We start from the raw sequence: 19,257 nt of genomic DNA on the forward strand, positions 1-19,257 counted from the left end.
ATCAAACAACAACAACAACAAAAAAGCTGAGATGAAAGTCCAATAACACAGCTCAGAGCTTTTCCACTTTTACAACCTGTCTCTTAACACACCTCGGAGACAGACGCGGCTCCAGTCGAGGCACGGCGTTAAAGACAACTCTCAACTCTCCAACTCACATCTGGAGGAATCTCGATAGTTCAACCGCAACACACCGGCCACAATGTACCGCTCAACCAAAGGAGCCTCCAAGGCTCGACGGGACCAGATCAACGCCGAGATCCGGAACCTGAAGGACTTGTTGCCCATATCGGAGGCAGATAAAGCGCGGCTCTCGTACCTGCACATCATGTCACTCGCCTGCATGTACACCAGGAAATCCGTCTTCTTCACTCAAGGTAAGAATGAATTTACTCTGAATATGTTTTTTTTTTAAAAAAAGACCTGTTGATGAATCTCATGTGCTGCATGGGCAATCTCTCACAGCGGCGTGAATCAACAAGTGTTTTCAGTGGCACCGCAGGCGATTTCTTTGATTCAAATCTCGTTTTCGGGCAAACTGTAGAGCCGCGGGTCACTATTTAAAGATAAATATCGACATTGATGCGTTTTTAAAGAGCAATGTGTCGCTGTCCGTGGTGCTGAAACGCTCCAGCGGCACAGATACAGACGCGTCGCTGTCCGTGGTGCTGAAACACACTGCAGAGATCAGATATGTTGCGCTCATTAACGCATTTCTTTTCCTTTTTCTCCCCCTTTCCACCCATCTTTCTCTTCCTCCCTAGAAGCGGTAACTGCTGCCGAGGAGAGCGCCAGGTTTCTGTCTTTCCACGAGCTGTCGGAGTTGATGCAGGCGCTGCCGGGGTTTCTGATGGTGCTGACCGGGGAAGGGAAGCTCGTGTACCTGTCAGACAGCGTCTCCGAGCACCTCGGGCACTCCATGGTGAGTCTACACACGGATTCATTTAAGGTGGTTTAGTGTTTCATATTCGAAATCTACTTTATTTGCTTCATAAATAACGTTTTTTTTGTGTTTTTTTCAGGTGGATCTTGTGGCGCAGGGGGACAGCGTGTATGATATCATCGACGCCTCAGACCACTTCACCATGAGGAGCAACCTGTCGGCCACCACGTCACTTGAGATGGGTAAGACAAATATTAAGGGTTTACTCTCCACCTAATGCGGAATGATTGTGAATGTGATTTGTTTAAACAATCCTCTCATCATCTCCTCCACAGACCGTCTCTTCCGCTGCCGTTTCAACACCTCCAAGTCCGTGCGGAGGCAGAGTGCTGGGAACAAGCTGGTTCTGATCCGGGCTCGCTGCCTCTCTCCCCCCGCTGCCTCTTCTGCCACCGGGTCTTACTGGACATCTAACCCTGTTTGGGTGTGTTTCTGCTCCCCTCTGGAGATCCAGCTGACCCGCTCCGGCCCAGGGGCAGAGAGGGAGTCAACCTCCGCCCCTCCCCTCTCTGACACCAACTTGTTCCTGCCCTGTTTCCACTCTCAGCACGGCCGAGACCTGAGGCTGCAGACTGCCCAGGACAGGTGAGCTCACACACACATCAGCTCCTCACCACCTGTTGCTGTAATATTTACTGGTGTATTAATCTGTTTATGTGTAAATAATTATGCTCCTAACATATCACCACCCACTCTCTCTCCCACAGTGTGAGCGCCTATCTGGGCTTTGATGTGACAGCTTTATGCTCCTGCTCCTGGTACAGCCTCCTCCACCCACAGGATCTGTCACATGCCTCCGCTCAGCACCGCAGCCTATGTAAGTGTATACTCTTCAACGCAAACCTACCACTTACAACCATCCATGCCCACACAGTTACACACACATCATGCCCAATGGCACATCCACGCAGTGCAAAAAAAACATTGTGATGATTAATAGGATTACAAACTGATGCCAACTTGTGCTGTGACTGTTGTTCAACAGTGAGAGAAGGAGGAGAGGGCAGAGCTGAAATGGTGGTGCGTGTGCAAGCTCAGGACCAGTCGTGGGTTTGGCTCTACATGGTGCTTCAGCTGCAGCCCGGAGAAATCCCCATCATCAGCAACAACTACATAATCAGGTATTTACTGCCTTTTTTCAAACCACACACCTTTTATTGATTTGGAGACAAAACAGGGATGAAAACAGACAAAAACACCACCCTAACTCCCTGTTTCTTCTTCTCTCTCAGTGAGTCTGAGGCCTGGTCCGTGCGTCAGCAACTCAGCTCAGAGCAGCACCAGCTGACCCTGGTTCTGAGCGGTGGTAGCTCTCAGCAGGAGGGTCTGAGCCTCCAGTCTCCAGACACCCTGTCCAGCCCAGACCAGGTGTTCACCCCAGGCAGCAGCGGCCTGTCAGCCCAGTCCTTTGACTTCAGCACCGCCGGCTGCAGCGTGGGCTCCTCTGATGAACCAGGGAGCTCTGCTACTGAGCCCATGCATGTGGAGGGCGACCCCCGCTCCAGTATCTCCTCCCTGGAGGAAGAAAGCTTCTTCCAGCAGCATCCCATTGAGAGCCCCTCGGCTGCCTCCTCCCCCACTCCGGTCACTGTTGAAACAGTAGCAGACTTAGACTTTTTAACCCAGAACATTCTCCTGCCGCCGTCATTCCAGCTCAACCCTCCACTGCCAGCTCTCCCCCTGCCTCTCCCCCCTGTTCCCGCCTCACAGACTCAGCAGAAGGAGTTTGTGTGCACACCACCCTACACTCCCCATGTGGCTGGGGCTAGCTTTCCATTCGGTGAACCCCTCTTCAGCTTCGACCCCGCTGGCACTACCACTCCTCCGCCCTCTGCTACAACGGCCACCGCCACCACCTCAGTGGCCCCTTCAGCTTCCTCCTCAGCCCCACCGCCGACCGCCTCCAGCCCCTCTCCCCCCACAACCCTGTCCACTAAGCTTCCCCTCACGCTGCCCTCTCTATCCACTGACTTCCTGTTCTCCGTCGAGCACGGCAGCGGCGCCCTCTATGAGAAGCTGCCCCCAACACCCGACAGCCCCGGAGACGGCGACTGCACAGTGATGACTCTGCCCGAGGTTCGGGGTCCACTGTACGTAGATGTTCCAATGGGGCCCCTCCAGTGTCCCCCCGACGGCCTCCTCACCCCTGAGGCGTCACCCGGCAAACAGCCCTGTCTCTCCTTTTTCTCCCTGGAGAGAGAGAGGGAGAAGGAGAGGGCAGAGATCTCCCTCTTAGCTCAGCACATTAGCTCACTGGCAGAGGGATTCTACCTGGATCCCCTCCTGTCCAAACTCTCTCCCCCGTCCATGTCCCCCTCATCCTCCCCTCCCTCCCCCTTCCTGTCTCCCACCATGGAAACTGCTGATGTTGATTCAGTCCACATGCTTAGGGAGTTTTATCCCATCAAAGCATGGAGGGGTCTGGACATTCCCATGTTCCTCGACGACGATGACTCTCTGTTTGAAGAGAACATCCTAGAAACCCTCCTCCAAGACAACTTCATTCCTCCTCAGTCCCCCGTTCTCTCCTCCCCCTCCTCCCCCTCCTCCTCTACGCCCAATCCCTCCAGCCCAATCTGTCCTCAAACCCCAGTGTGCTGGCACCAACCCTCCCAGTTTGAGGGAGTGGGCCACTTCTGTAGCGTCCAATCGGCGCAATGTAACTCCACGGCTGGGTGCGGGGCGATTGTGGCTGCTGAGTCCGGGGCAATGGGAGAAGGGGAGGGGCTAGCGGAGGAGGCAATGGAGATTGAGGTGGTGTCATCTCCTGTGTCCTCCTGCTCCTCCATCCCAGCTTCCCCTCCCCTCATTCTCACTGCCTCCCCAAGCCCCGTCACCTCCACGCCCATCGCCTCGCCCACGCCCGCTGTGTCTTGCAATCAGTCCCTCCTGGAGGAACTGGCCGTCATGGAACCCATGTTTGGGGCAGGTGCCTCGATCGCCCCTGGCTTAGGGCAACAACCTGAGTTGTATCAACTCCAATGTCATCCATCGCCACAGTGCTTCCACAAAGGTGAGAATCTGTCTCTTTTCGCTCCTTTAAAAAAATAAAATAAAATCTTCCTTGTTAAATGAGATGAAAAGCCATTTCTGAAAATACACCACTGACGTCCTCTTTCTCTCTTTTCCCTTTTTTTGTCTTTCAGATGGGAGTGGAAGTGTTCCTCCGTTCTAAAATAAGTCTGTGACTTACTTCATTAAGTATGGCATATTGTCATATTTTGTGGAGCCCCTTTTACTGAAAAGTAAAAAATTATTAAGTGTATAAATATACATAATGTATATACAACTTAAGGACTTTAACTCCTACATGTCTCCTAAGAACAAAGATTGGCTTAATATTTTTGTTCAGTCATTAATCTGTATACTACTACAAAACTGGTGCAACATTTACACGATGGTTCAACCACATGGGCCCATAACTGACTGGGTTTTGAGTCCATGTGGTGCCTTTCAGCTTCTCTGTAACACGAGCTTCAGATATGATCAGACAGAGAAACCTCTCTGTACTTGTAAGCGCTGTTTAACTTCCAGATGCGCATTTGTATTCACTCGTAGTGAAAAATCTGTTGTGAACAAAAAAAAAGGAACATTTCTTGCTATTTGAAAAGAGAGATGAACTATAGCACTTTTTGCCTGACATGCAGCAACGCAAACCCAAACCTCAAACGTATTGGAAGTCAAATGTTTACAATTTTTTTTACATCCTTAGGATGACCACGATCAGTACAACAAAATAAGTTCTTGTTAAGGACTCTTCTATCCGATCCTCAGAGCCAGTAACAGCTCTGATTTGATAGCACTCTTCCTCGCAGCCTTAAAGGCAACTTCAAAACTCACAAACAGTGATCAACTTGAAACCAGAGATACTTTGAGCTTTGAGTTTGCGGCTTCAAAACCTTTAACATTTCATATTTATCTCTCCATCTCTCTAAAATCTTATGTATCAATGTGATGTGCAATCAAAAAAAAGAAAACATCCTGGCATGTGAAGATCTCAAGGATGTTGAAGGCGTCCATTGCTTTACGAGATGTAACACCAAGCAAGAAATGGTCTGGAAGTTCCCCGGAGCTCTGATCATGCCACAAATCCACTGCTACGTCGTACTGTACATTAGACTCTGAATGTGGGCTCTTCAGGTCCCTGCTGGCCTGAGGGCAGCCGGCTGGATATTGTTGCAGCATCAATATTTGCAATGCTGGCAGCTTATAGCGGCTGCTGCGTGCCTGAAACGGCCCTGACCTGCTGAACTCTGAACTCTATATCACGTCCATTCAACATGGACATTTGCATCGTCGCTCCACTGGAGCGCGGTGTAGCGAGGCACAATTGACTATGTGAATGAGCGATTCTTCTTTTTTGAGAGGGGTTAGAATACAAAAAGTTTTGTTTTAAAAAATGAAAATAGGGATGGGGTGCTATTTCTATTCAGTTACTAAGCGACACGGGTTGAGAATGGTACTATTCCCATGGTGTCGACACGCTCACGTAGAGTTGTCTACGGTCAAGTAAAGGATTGATTCCTACGTTCTAGCTATTAAAGGCTAAGTTACTATACGTGTAAAATGACTATATTGTATGTGTGATATTTGGAAAAAATGTTATTGCATATGCATTATGTCTGTGGATATAGGCATATGTTCTTTTCAGAAAGGTTGTGCACATTTGTACATTTGTATGAAACAGCTATTGGTCTGTGTATATATATGAGAAAGAGATTTTTATTGCATAAGATGGAATATATTCTCAGCATCTTACTTACTGCAGAATGGACATTGTGGACCAGTGTTCTATTGTGTTGCTTATAAGTGTATTTGATTGTCATACAAATGCATTTATATTAAAAGTGCACTTAATGCGGCTGATGCATTCGTGTCGTCACAGTGAAGCCCCTTGTTCCTCCCTCAGCCTCATCAGCGTCATCATCCCACCATCCCTGCCTCTCTTCCCTCCCTCCCGTACCCTCTCCTCCATTTCTTCCCCTGGAGCGAGTTTCGCTCAGCAACAGCACTGACGCACACACATGACGAGACAGAATGAGACACTATCTGACTCAGACTGACGCACACCCTTGGCATCGAGGGTTTTGTGTGTGAGCGTGTGCACACATTCAGCCTCCCACTTATGATGATACGCACATACACACATAATAGTAGGCATATGACACCCCCCCCCTTTACAAATCACAGTAGCCCACATTCACTCGATGTACCTGCGTCTCTATCATCGCTCGCTGTGGTGTAAGACTCCATATATAGGCATTCCTGCTCAAGAGCTCTGACTGAAACGGCCTCCCGTCTATTCTCAGCCTCCATTCAGAAGGATCAGAGCGGGGAGGGCTGGAGAGAGAGAGGGGAGACAAAGAGGGAGAGAGGAGGCTAAAATTAGAGGTACAGTAAAGAGGGATGTGGGACAAACTGATGCTCTGTCGCCACACGATGGTGATGTGAACATAATCAAAACCACAAAAACATACATTCATATGTATATATACAGTATATAAACTGTGTCTGTTCATCATGAGACATAAAAGATAGATGGATCTTTTTCTGCCAGCTAATAATACAGAATATATTGTTAATGTAAGGAGGCATAGCTCTAGACATTAAGTTGTTTTCTGCAAACGGACAATTTGTTCCATCTGCTGCTGCTGCTGCTGCTGCACTGTGTGTGTGTGTGTGTGTGTGTGTGTGTGTGTGTGTGTGTGTGTGTGTGTGTGTGTGTGTGTGTGTGTGTGTGTGTGTGTGTGTGTGTGTGTGTGTGTGATGGAGTGAAGTGTGTGTGACATAGTGAAGAGGAGCAGTGGAGGAAGTTCTGCTCAGCCGACTGCTGCCATCTTCTGGCTAAGATAAGTACTGCACTAGAGAGGAGCTCTCTCTCTGTGTGTGTGTGTGTGTGTGTGTGTGTGTGTGTGTGTGCGTGCGTGCGTGCGTGCGTGCGTGCGTGCGTGCGTGCGTGTGTGTGTGTGTGTGTGTGTGTGAGAGGCCACCTTAGGAAAAGGTTATAAAGAAGACAGGGTATACTTCATGTTCTCTGGACCAAATCATATTGCAGGTGTAATAAATGGGTCCTTCCGTCCCGAGGACATTACATGCATTAATATGCATGAAAAGTAAGCCTATAATATATTATATTATATTATAAAGCAAAGAGTCCTCCACTTCGTCCTAATTGCAATCTGAAGATATATTATGTCAAACCTTAATAGAAATTACCTAGAAGACTGAAACACTTCACCATGAAATGTGTTTAGAAGCCTTTAGAAATCTTGTTTTTTTTTGTATTATAGCGTGACTATTTCCAATTTAGACATAAAAATATATTTTTTATCATCCAGAATTCACAATATGTTAGTTAAATACACATTTGAGTCCCCAGGTTCAGTCCTGGAAGTAGCATCAGTAGCATCATTTGAGTCTCCTCCTGAGAAGACCAAAACTTTCACCCTGTTTTCTATATTTTTGGTCACATTGTAAGTGTAACTGGGAAGTAAACCTAATAATGTTACCTATTATTTCTTAATATGCATTACGTCTCTTTAATTTACGATAGTTTGGGGTAAGTCACTAAAGTGCAAAGTGATCTCCTGCTATTAGCATTGAGGGTACGTGGCTACTTTCAATGTATTTGCTATAAGATCTATAGCTGTATCTGCTGTATGAGAGGATGAGAATGACCATTACACATTTTGAGTAGATAAACATTAATGTTATTAGAAAACAAAAAAAACAGGAGTAAATGGACTCGTACTTATACAGCGCCTTTCTAATCTTCTGACTACTCAAGGCGCTTTCACAGTGTTTGTCACATTCACACTGATGGCAGTGGAAAACTACATGCCATCTAATTTAATCATTTAATCACCACATTTACACATCCAGGGAGCAACCTGGGGTTCAGTGTCTTGCCAAAGGACACTTCAACATGTAGACCGGGGGAGGTGGGGATCGAACCACCAATCTTACAGCTGGAGGACAATCCCATACACCGTCCACCACACATCATTAGAATATTGAAGGTTCATGTTTCTGAGAGTCTGATTTTAAAGGATACTCACATGAACACTGTGATGAAACGGTTGCTCCGGTCCTTAAAGACGTTCCCTCACAACTGTGGAGGAGGAACAGCAACACAAAGGCGCGGGGTGCTTTAACTTAAAACTTTTATACAAATGCACACTCACATACCTTTGACCATGAAGCAGACTGGAGCATCCCAAGGACACTCGGACAGGACGAGAGGAGCCTGAAACCACCTTGTGATTAATAGATCTTGTCGTCTACCTCCTGAACCACAGCCGACCCAAACTTTAACGCTGGAAGATTCACAGATGCAGCTGAACTTTAGAGGTTTGCACAGAATGACGATTGTGGCACTGACATCACTTTAACAAGGGATTTATCCACAGCCAGCACAGAGAGAGCATCAATCACAGCAACAACTTACACTTTGAATAAACTACTAATCTTCAGACTGTTTTGATAATGAATCGTTAAAATTTTCATGCAAAAATGGCAGAAAATGCTGTTTTTAGCCTTTCAAAGATGGTGAATTCCTGCTTTTCTCTGTTTTGAATCATTTTCAAGTGAATATCTTTGTGTTTTGGACTGAAACAAGACATTTAAAGACATCACATTGTCATAATAATCGAATCCAATGATTATCAGACCCTTACAAGCTTCAGCTGCTCGATAAAGAGCAGACCATCAGAATCAGGTGTTAGAGCAGATATCTAAAACTAAAATATCTAAAATGTGGCTTATCAACACTTACAGCTGCCAACACTCAAAGATAAGCCTGTTGTGATGTTTTTTAATGTTATGATAAAATGTTATGTTGTGATGTTGTATTTTTTCTTAGTTGTATAGTAAGTGTTTGCATATGTATTTGTAATTATATTGTACATGTATTGTGTGTTTTTTTTATTTTATTTCTTAATTTGTAATTTTTATGGCCTTTTCACATCATGGTCAGGCGACTACAGATGAAAACGAGCCTTCTGGCTAATTCTGGCTTTTTTAACCATGTGTCATCATGTGTTTTATGAAACTGCACTGTCCCCTTTAAATAAACTAATACCTAAAAACATGCAGGAGAGTGGCCCCTCCAGGAGCAGGACTGGACACCTCTGTATTCACAAAACGTCTTAAAGTGTAATTCCAGTGCAAAATCATCCTATGGTCTTTTTCAGCATTTATATACATCAAATAAGTCATCAACTTTTTTTTTTGTTTATCAACTACTTTTCCCCATTCCTCATCAACCGCACCGTGGAGGACACTTTTTTCCATGTCCCCAAAATAAACTGGAAGAGGAGATTCCTTAATAAAGCACCAATGGGCTCCTTCCTTTTGGATTAGATTTAAAATCCACTTGAATGGACTTTACTATGAGAGGAGCTGGTACAGGGGCCAGTTGGTAAGTCTTTAAAACACTTTTAATAAACTCTGGGTTCACCAACTACGTTGTTGGTGCTTCGTTTTATGTGTAGGGACTCTTATCATGCTACTGCAGAGGTTTGCTGTTATTTTGAGCAGAATTAGTGGTTAAAAAAACACGCTTTAATGCCTTCACTGTGCTGCCCCGAGCTAATCAGTGCTAGCCACGTCCAGATGCTAGTGACTTTCAGGTATTTCTCCATTAATAGTTCATACATAAAGAAATGTCTCGATGCCTTCTTTGATGAAAGTGCAGAAAAATACCATGGGATTTTATGCCGGAATTACACTTTAAGGCTAAGAGTAGGTCTTAATTTGCAGATTAAGAAGTAACTCTTAAAAATAAGGGGCGTTTCACAACTAATTTTAGGACTTTTTTAAAGATAAGTGTAATTCACAATGTAATTTAGTGCTTAAAGTGGCACCTAAATCTAAAAAACGCCCTCTGGAGGACGCCTAAGTTACTCAGGAACAACCTAACGTGGCTGCTGCAGTCAACATTTTGGAGAGATTAAATGATGGTGAGCTTTTAAAAAAGGTATGGCCTTAATGGAGACGGCATTATGAACGTGGTAGAGGTGGTCAGGGATGCCATTAGATCACCAACGAATAAAAACCACTCAATATCACCACAGGTTAAAGTTGATACACCCACGGACTAAGTGCAGCTGTGCAACGGAGACGATCTTGGCGTCTCTCAGGAGGATTTCGCTCCAGACGATAAACGTCTTATCCAGACCACACATAGTGCCGCAGTCCATTCGCTTCCCCATTTAAGTGTTTCTATCATAAATTTACCCTTAGGGACTCATTCCCTCTCATCCAATCACTGTGGACACAGAAGGTATGAACATGATGTCACCCATAGCAACAAGGTCAACCCTGCCCTCCAGTCTTATCTCAGGAGCCCTCCAACTCCTGGGAAAGTTGGTCTTTGTGATTAAGTTTTAACTTAGTCTGAACTAAGAACTTTTAGTGCTACGATAAAATGTTTTGTGAATACGGCCACTGACTGATGAGGTGTGCGACACGTAAAGGAACCCATCTGCACACTCTGACAAGAAGCCAAATGGCATCGAGAAGTGTTAATAATAGATAATAACTTCAAAGAGAATGAACATACAAATCCTTCCACGGCAGCGCAATTACACTTTCATTAGCTCGGCTCAGAGGAAATGAAACGCTCAGGGTCATAAATATTTTTTCCAAATGTGAGCAGATGCCTTTGTTGCTAAAATGTAGCTGATGTTAAATCTTTTAAAAGTCGCTCTAAAGAATCAGAATCTCAGACACAGGAAAAAGGACACATGACAACTAAATGTTTATTAACTGACACACACACAACATTATCAGTGTCAATACAAATAGGAATGAAGGGAGGGAGTCAATATTAAAAAGTGTTGCAGGTCTTCATTTCTTTTTGCCCGCCGCCGCCTCGGCTGCAGCAGCTGCGGCGGCTGCTTCTGCATCGGCTTTCAACTTCTCCGCTCTCTGCTCCAAGAAGAGTTTGTACTCATCAGCTGAGAGACTGGAGAGGAGGAGGGAGAGGGAGGAAGAGAGAGAGAGAGAAGGATAAATCATATTCAGTTACCTCAAACTTACTTACTGAAAACACACAAAGACAAAATGTTGGTATTCCTGCATCATTTTGCAGTTTTTTGCTGATTTCATTGGAATAAAACTGGACATATGTGAATGAGAGTGGAGACTTAATATTTAATAGCAGAAAATTCTACTCGTTACAGCTGAAAACCCTTCGGCTACCTGCAACATTAACTTGAAACATATCTTCTGTCCCCCAGAGGCGAAGAGCAATGGTCTTCTCTCTGGACTCAGAGTGCAGCGAATGTTCAACAACCATCCGGGGAGAAATCCATTGTGAAAAAGGAAGAGATACCAAGTTCTCCACTGACAGGATCTCAATAAATCATAATGCGCCACAGCTTTGAGACAATTTGAGCTTTGAGTAAAGGGGGAGAAAAGGATTCTGGGAAATGCACAATATTATTAAGTGAAGAAGAAATAGAAGTGGCAGATGGAGGGAGTGCGATTGTGCAAGAATATCAAACTAAAGCAGTTCATGCTGTGCACGTAATAAATGATGAATATCGGAAAGTAAAGAGGTGGATGTTGCCACAGGTACGCAAGTTAAGTTGGTGGAGGAGTGGAGGGAGTTCACTGATACAAATGCAAGATTTGGGAAGCTCATTGCATTCAAACTCAGGCCTAAAGCCACACTGCACACTGACTGTATACAGTATAAACCAGGGGTGGGCGATTCCGGTCCTGGAGAGCCACTGTCCTGCATGTTTTAGGTTTTTCCCTACTCTATCACACCTGAGTCTAACAATGATCAAACTGTGACAAGCTTCAGCTGCTTGATAACGAGCACAGCATTAGATTCAGGTGTGTTGGAGCAGAGAGAGACCTAAAACATGCAGGACAGTGGCCCTCCGGTACAGGAAGTGCCCACCACTGGTATAAACTAATGACACGTGTGCACAGCGGCGTTTTTAAGACGTGAGGGGTTGTTCCGCTTCTCTGCATTGGACGCATGATGGGCTGCCACTAGCATTCATCAATTTCTCTGCACTGACCAGTGACAAACCAACAAAAAAAGGCTACACCCACGACCACGGTGATTGGACAAATGCCTTCAGGCTTTTTCACGTTCACCTGAATGTGTTTCTGGAAATATTCCAGGCGCTAAATTAGTCCTGCAGTTGCTGAATCTTCATTTAAGATCAGCAAAAGTCACGTAAAAAGATTTTAGTGAGTGTCTACAGGTGGTGAGTCTCCCTTGGTTTGCATAAAGTAACTTCACCTCAACTTTATGCAAATGAGGAGCGGGAAACTCGACGTCTCTTGAAACTCGCCATGGCACTACCACAATGCCTCACAAGGCGGCTTAAAGAATGGAAATAACCGTCCCTGTGGACATGTACCTGAACTATATACTGTGTCTCAGTTTATTCTTTTTGCTGTATAAAAAGCAACATACTTAAGTTTTATTGTAGCAGGGCATTATGAAATGTGCCCCTATACACGTCAATTAAACTGTGACGCAAAGGCGCCAAAATAATTCACCGACAGTCGTGATTATTTCCATTAAAGCTGTTTTAACACCATCTTCAACTTTTTTTCATGTTTGGAAGCTCCTCAATTGCCTTTGCTCAGTGCATTGTGGGCTCAAGAATCCAGGGTTTTTAGTGAGGATACTTTTGAGTATATTTTTATTTCGTAATTTTACCAGTGTGAACACACCAGACGCTCGAAACCTGCTCAGATTGAGTGCACGCGAATCAGGGCTGCAGTGCCATATTTTCATTTTAAAAAAAAGGGTTTTCTTGGCATTGTCCCTTTATTTCAAAGTTCACAGTTTAAGCTAAAGACGGGGAACACCGGAGAGAGGTAACGCAGGTCCCTGGCTGTTATTATTGCGTAGTTATGCGTCTTAAACCACAAGATCCGGCTGGATGAGAGAGATTTTGATTCAAAAACAACAATTTTTGTGACTTGTGTAATTTCGAGCGTTGCTGTTCTGGACTGCTTTTATCGGTGCCCGTATTATTATTCATGTCATTTTTGCACGAGGAGAGTGGGGCTGCAAGAAAACAATTAGTGCGCTCTAAATCACAGTATAATGTAATTTATTACAACTGCACCAAAAAGGACCCACTCCACTACGGACAGATGAATATTTAGAGTATCTTATTAAGGCGAGGAGCAAATCACATCCTTACAGCAGCCAAATCAAATAAATCTCCAGAACTAAACGAGGACACATAAAGAAAACCTAAATATAAAGTGAATAATGCCTGTTCATATAAGGTACGCTGGTAACACAGCACAAGTAAAGCAGACACTTTATTATGATAATGATGAAGTGTTAGTGTGCAAGGCTGCAACTGCGGTTTTATGCTTCGTAAGTGTGAGAATTTAATGCTTTCTTTGTCTCGCGTGATACTAAACTGAATAACTTTGGACTTTTGGATGAAACAACATTTGAAGAAATCACCTTAGGCTCTGGGAAAGTACAGTAAGCAGGGCATTTTCCCCTATTTTCAGACATTTTAGGGACAAAACGATCAATTGAGAAAATAACTGGCAGATAAATCAATAAGAATAATCTCTAGTTGGAGGCCTATTAGCAAGGTAAAGTACTTCATTGAACAACAAAGATTAATAGATAATAATTATAATTAGCTGTCCAATAATATTCTTATGCACAGACACATAGATGAAGGCTACCTCGTACTTTGCATCCAATAATATATATTTTTTAACCCTAAACACTCATCCCATCTTAAAGTTAAGGCTTTATTACATTATTGGACGACCAGAAGGCTTCTGCCCTCAAACATCTACATTTCTTTTCTTACTGTAGCCCAGATGTGCACTGTGGGGCTGCCTTGCTGTTGTTTGCCTCATCCAAAAAGTCAAGCTGCAGTTTACATCCAAACTGTCCAGACACACATAATGTACCAAGTGAATACTTTAAAGGGATTTAATGTAATCCACGCTCTTTTTTGGCAGAACGTCGATGTTTCACAGACATCTTCAACCCGACGGCACAGAAGAACTGAAAATCAGCACGGTTTCCAGATTACTGTCACCAATTAATCCGACCTAATGTCTCCCCTTCTGTCCCCGAGTTATGAAACCTTATGATGTCACAGTGAAGTTGACCTTTCGGATGTAAGAGGTCATCACGTTTTCGTTGGTCTGCGTTTTTGTATGCTCTGTCATGCTGAATAAACTTAGGTGGAAAAAACGTATAGCTTTATGAATATTAGTAGCCAGAATTTTCAAGATGTTTTTGTATGAATTAGACGCTGTATGTACGGACCAGGGCGGCACGGTGGGTGGTGGCTAGCCTCACAGCTAGAGGGCTCCTGGTTCGAATCCCTGCACTTCCTGTTTGGAGTTTGCATGTTCTCCCCTCGGGTTTTCTCCGAGTTCTCCAGTTTCCTCCCACAGTCCAAAGAGATGCACGTGTTAACTGATGACTCTAAATTGTCCCGGAGGCGTAAATGGTTGTCTCTGTTTGTCTCTATGTGCCCTGTGATAGACTGGCGTCCTGTCCAGGTTGTACCCCACCTCACACCCAATGTCAGCTGGGATCGGCTCCAGCCCCCCCTGATAGGGACAAGCAGTTGAAGATAAATGAATAAACGTACTATTTCAAAATACTGTAATAACCTAAACGGTAAATATTGGTATTAACTATTTTTAACTTACAACAACTGTCGTTATGACAAAGGCAATCACTGGGTGTATCACCTACCAGCATTATTTATGTATAAAAAACGTTGTCATCTTTACATAGTTTATATAAAATGGGTAATGTGTGACAAGATATCATGAAAAAGTATTAAAAAAAAGATGTCATCACGTCATTCTTGTTTTTTTCTATAATTTTTGTGTGAACTGTGTTAAAAAATGCTTTTTGTGAGGTCCAGTGACCTTTGACCTCCAAAATCTCATGAATAAATTTGTGCCACATTTGAAGAAAATCCCTCGAGGTGTTCCTGAGATATTTTATCACAAGAATGGGACGGACAGACGTGTGTACAGACAACCTGAAAACAGAACGCCTCCGGCAACGGCTGCCGCTGGCGAGAAGGTATAAAAAATGGAACGATGCTCAATATTAAAGGACTAGAGCTTCTTTACTTGTGCACTCGTAAAGAGGAAGGGTCCTGTTTATAGCAAAGGGTCTCGGGTCTGAGCGCTGGCCCACATAAAGGACTGAGGATGAGATCCGGAGCATAAAAAGATAAATGTGACGACAACCTCTGACTGAGCCCTTTGACTTTAGTACAGTTTTGTGTTTTTTTATTGAATTTTATTCGATCACAGAAAAACTCAAGCTACCGTACGGCGTTCGTCTAAGTGTGGCCACTGCGGTCCTTTGACTGATATCGTCTCTGACCTCTAGTGGGCGATAGGAGGCATAGCAGCATCTGCAGACACCACCACCTGCTGCTTCTTTGTAAATCTGCAGGAGTGTGTGTGAAGCCTGATGTTTCTGTGCGTCTTTATTCGGTTAAAGAACTTGATCCACAAGGTCAGAACCAGTTTCTCACAGCACTGTTTGCGCACACACAGGTCAGGTTTATATCTCAGGGTTCAGCGCAGTGACATTAGGAAAAGTGCGTCGAGCACAGAATCAGAACTTACTCGTTGACAATCTTGATACCCAGCGAACGAGCCGAGCCGATGATTCTTTTGACCACGTGCTCGAGGGAGGCGTTTTTTACTTTGAAGCAGTCGTCCTCGGCCTTCACCTTGGCGATCTCGTACACCGCCCTCACCGACACCATGCCTGCTGTCTCGTGGCCTTCACACACACAAAAGAGACTTCAGAGTGCAAATAAAGAAGACATTAAACACAAAAGAGGAAAAAAGCGGTGTGTGTGTGTGTGTGTTGGGGACGGTGAAGGGCTTGGGCTCAACAGCTGAAACGAGGCTGGAGCATAAAAGGTGAAAATCCATAATTCCCTTTTTTCTCTCAACACACTACCTTTGCCACTTCCTTCCTCTGCTGCAGTACCTTCGCATGTCATGAATAGAACATCAATCACAGCAAAGCTAAAGAACCGAGCCCAGGGAGAGACGTGTGTCCGTTACAGGATGGGATCAGCGGGGGAAGATTGGAGTGAGAGCAGACGGATCAGCGGCACTTCTCACCTGTCTTGCCGGCCCCTTTTTCGATGCCCGCCGCTTGTTTGAGGAAGTAAGACACTGTGGGCTTCCCGATCTTCAGGTCGTAGGTTCGGTCAGGCTGAGGGGACAGAAGAACCACAACAAAAACATCAGACGTGGGACAGAAACGGACTGTAGGCAGAATTTAGAAGCCTGCAAAATGTTTTAAAAAAAATGTTTTTACAGTACATTCATTCAGTCAAACAAGCGACAGATGATTGATAAGCAGCCCCCCCCCCCCCCCCTTAGTAAGTTGCATAGTCATTTTTTTTGGAACAACAGGAAAGGACACCAGTCAGCAGTCGACCAACCAGATTTCTTTGGATGAGTCGTCATTTTTTTTTGTACTTTTTTCATGCTGAATGACATTTTTTTTGTTAAACACCAGATTTAAAGTTTTTTTAAAGCTTTTGCATGATTCTTTGTGGTGAAACTAATGGATTAGTCCACAAAATCGTATGAGTGTTAGTAACTGGGGCGACTGTGGCTCAGTTGGTAGAGCGGGTCGGCGGTCCGATCCCAGCCCTGCCTAATTGTGTCATGGTTGTTGTGTCGTTGGGCAAGACACTTCACCCATCTAGCCTCGTGTGAATGTTTATGACTGCTGTATGTTTGGAGAGGTGGTCGGAGGGGCCGTAGGCACTGATTAGCAGCTACGCCTCCGTCAATCTGCCCCAGGGCAGCTGTGACTACTACGCAGTTTACCACCACCATGTATGTCTGTGTGAATGAATGGAACCTGGACTCTGTAAAGCGCCTTGAGCACTGAGAAAGACGCTATATAAATTTAAGAAATAATAATAAGAACTAAGTGAATTTCTTTAATCAGCCTGAGAGCTTTTGCTGTTGCAGCTAGTCACTTAGGGTTAGGTTAGCGAGCTCTATGAGTATGAATATAACTCTATCTGACTATTTAATGTTTCCATCTGACTTGTAAAAGGCCTTTATCATGCACTTGATGGTCACATGACATCAGGCTCAAGGACTGATGCTAAAGCTGCAGGCAAAAAGTCATCATCCTCACCAGTTGTTCTTGTATTGCAGTGTAGACCTAGTTAGTCCTGTATTATAAGAATAATGACGACCAATGTAAAACAAAACCGTTTTTTCCCATTTACATAAACCTGTTTGATTGCATCTTATGCGTTAAGTGAATGTAATGCTCGCTGGGGTTGTTAACCTTACTTAAATCCACTTAAGAGCAGGACAGAGCTTCTAAAGTAACCATCAACTCTGAACTGACGTTAGCTTCTACATCGGGCTTTTATTCAGGAGATCAAAACACAAATGTTACCAAAAACAATGGGCGGAGGGGCAGAAGCCTGGGTGCTCGGCTGTGCGGGGCCAGGCGTGTATGCATGTTTGTGGATGCGGGATTAAGATTAGAGAACAATCCCACGCAGGACTCTACCAGAAGGGACAGCTGAGTGAGATTAAACTGTTTTGGGAGGGGAGAGGCACACACACCTGGAGGAGATCGGCACTCTTACATCTCACTCTTTACTCGAAAAAAAACACAAAATAATGTCATGAAATGCTCGTTGGTCCGGTACATAGAAATATACACCTAGATGTTGCAGCTTGTGAGATGTTGGGGCAGGGTTCAGACCGCATCGAAAGACTTGTCACGGTTACTAAAAGCTGCCAGAAATAATAACTAAAAACTAGATTCGTCCATTACTAAGAAAACCTCAAAGTTGACTGTAAAAATCCCTCCAATCCCACCACGTGTTGTTTCTGTGGGATGCAAACGCCTCCTTAAAGCGATTAAACCTCATTTTCCCCAAGCAACAATAACTGGAAACGTGTCCTTGGTGTTCTCAAAAGGTAGCTCCTGCCCTGAATAAAAGATGCTACATCTCAGTTTAATAACTGAAATTAATAAAACTGAGCAGGAGCCGGACGAGTCATTACGTTTTCCCGTGCCTCTAAAATCTGTTTTCTAATTGAAATTCAAAACCGAAATATCAATACGCCGTGGCTTCAAAGCACACGACTTCGTTAAACTGCAGAAAGTGAAGAAGTCTTTATAATTGAGGCTACATGATTAAAGATAAGACGGAGACGTACGGGCTGCTTGCTGCTCTTCCTCAGAGGCTTTAATGAAGAAGTGCCTGGAGTTTTATTTTTTTGTTGGAGAGGGGGGGGGGGGTCATTCTCTTTCATTTGAATCTCCCCGTGTATCAGGAGTACCTGCGTTTTCTTTCATCTCGCTCAGATTAATGCAGAGCCTCCTTCTTACCTCGAGCCTAATTACCCACCGTGTTCACTGTAACGGAAACAACAATCACACAATAACAACCTGAATTATTTACTCAAGGTTATTGTTGGTTACTGTCCCACCCCCAGAGAACAGAAAAAAGGTAATTCATCATTTTGTCTGTGGGAGCAGTTTCTTTGACATCTCTTTTTTGGTGCAAGGACCATGGGGTTATAATATTTTTATATTGTTATTATAAATTCTCTAAGGAGTTTCCTGACATAATGTATTATATCTGCCTATACTGCTATTACCTGTAATTAACATCTGGACCTTCTTTTTCAGAAATTCCTGATCTTTTAATGATCTAATTTGAATGTCACGTTATACATTTAAACGTCATTCTTTATATGATTTAAATATCATTTTATACGTGTTTCCTTCCAATGTTTTTAATGTCTTGATTGTGCTGTAAATAGACTTGCCTTGCCTATAACAAGCTGGTTATAAGTGGTCATTGTTTGCTTTAAGTAAAAAACAAACACTTGAGTTACTTACAATCACATTCAAATGCATTATAAAAAGATTTCAATGTATTACAACTATTAGAATTATAATACACTATTGCAAAACAAAGTGTGAGTGTCACAGCTGTTCAAAGGAGGCTGTTGGTTTTCTGTTCTAAAAGGTGTCAGAAATTTTGACATGAACGATACAATTTGAAAAGTTCACGTAGCATGTTATATAAACTGTTTTCAGTCTGCTTTGCTTTTTGCAGGCTTTTAAAAGGAGACTGAAGACTGAATGTCAAGTGAAAGAGGCAGTGGTTTCACTTTATTAAGTTCAATCGTAGCTCAATATGATTTATTCGTTTCCCAGTATTATTTATTTAATTTAGAAGACAGTTTTGTTTATTTTTGTCGAGCTGACCACACCTGCTGAACCAAAGTAACAACAACTGAGACAG

At 43.9% G+C, this 19,257-nt stretch overlaps 2 protein-coding genes across 2 annotated transcripts in view; one reads left to right on the top strand and one right to left on the bottom strand.

Moving 5' to 3' along the window:
• Positions 1-202: 202 nt before the first annotated feature.
• npas4a (neuronal PAS domain protein 4a) lies at positions 203-4,118 on the top strand (the record flags this gene model as incomplete). Its single annotated transcript, XM_083914723.1, has 8 exons — positions 203-377; positions 765-922; positions 1,023-1,125; positions 1,219-1,528; positions 1,651-1,760; positions 1,929-2,064; positions 2,176-3,956; positions 4,090-4,118. The coding sequence occupies 8 exons, from the start codon at positions 203-205 to the stop codon at positions 4,116-4,118; spliced, it is 2,802 nt and encodes a 933-aa protein (XP_083770849.1).
• Positions 4,119-10,686: 6,568 nt separating this feature from the next.
• mrpl11 (mitochondrial ribosomal protein L11) overlaps positions 10,687-19,257 on the bottom strand; it is a 51,906-nt gene continuing 43,335 nt past the window's right edge. The window contains exons 5-7 of the mRNA XM_083914736.1: positions 16,076-16,169; positions 15,566-15,725; positions 10,687-10,910 (exon numbers count right to left, since the gene is read on the bottom strand). Coding sequence (XP_083770862.1) covers positions 10,793-10,910; positions 15,566-15,725; positions 16,076-16,169 — 372 coding nt within the window. The 3' untranslated portion in view covers positions 10,687-10,792. The remainder of the gene's footprint in view (positions 10,911-15,565; positions 15,726-16,075; positions 16,170-19,257) is intronic.

This window comes from Echiichthys vipera (genome assembly GCF_963691815.1).
Source record: "Echiichthys vipera genome assembly, chromosome: 6".
NCBI lineage: Eukaryota > Metazoa > Chordata > Actinopteri > Perciformes > Trachinidae > Echiichthys > Echiichthys vipera.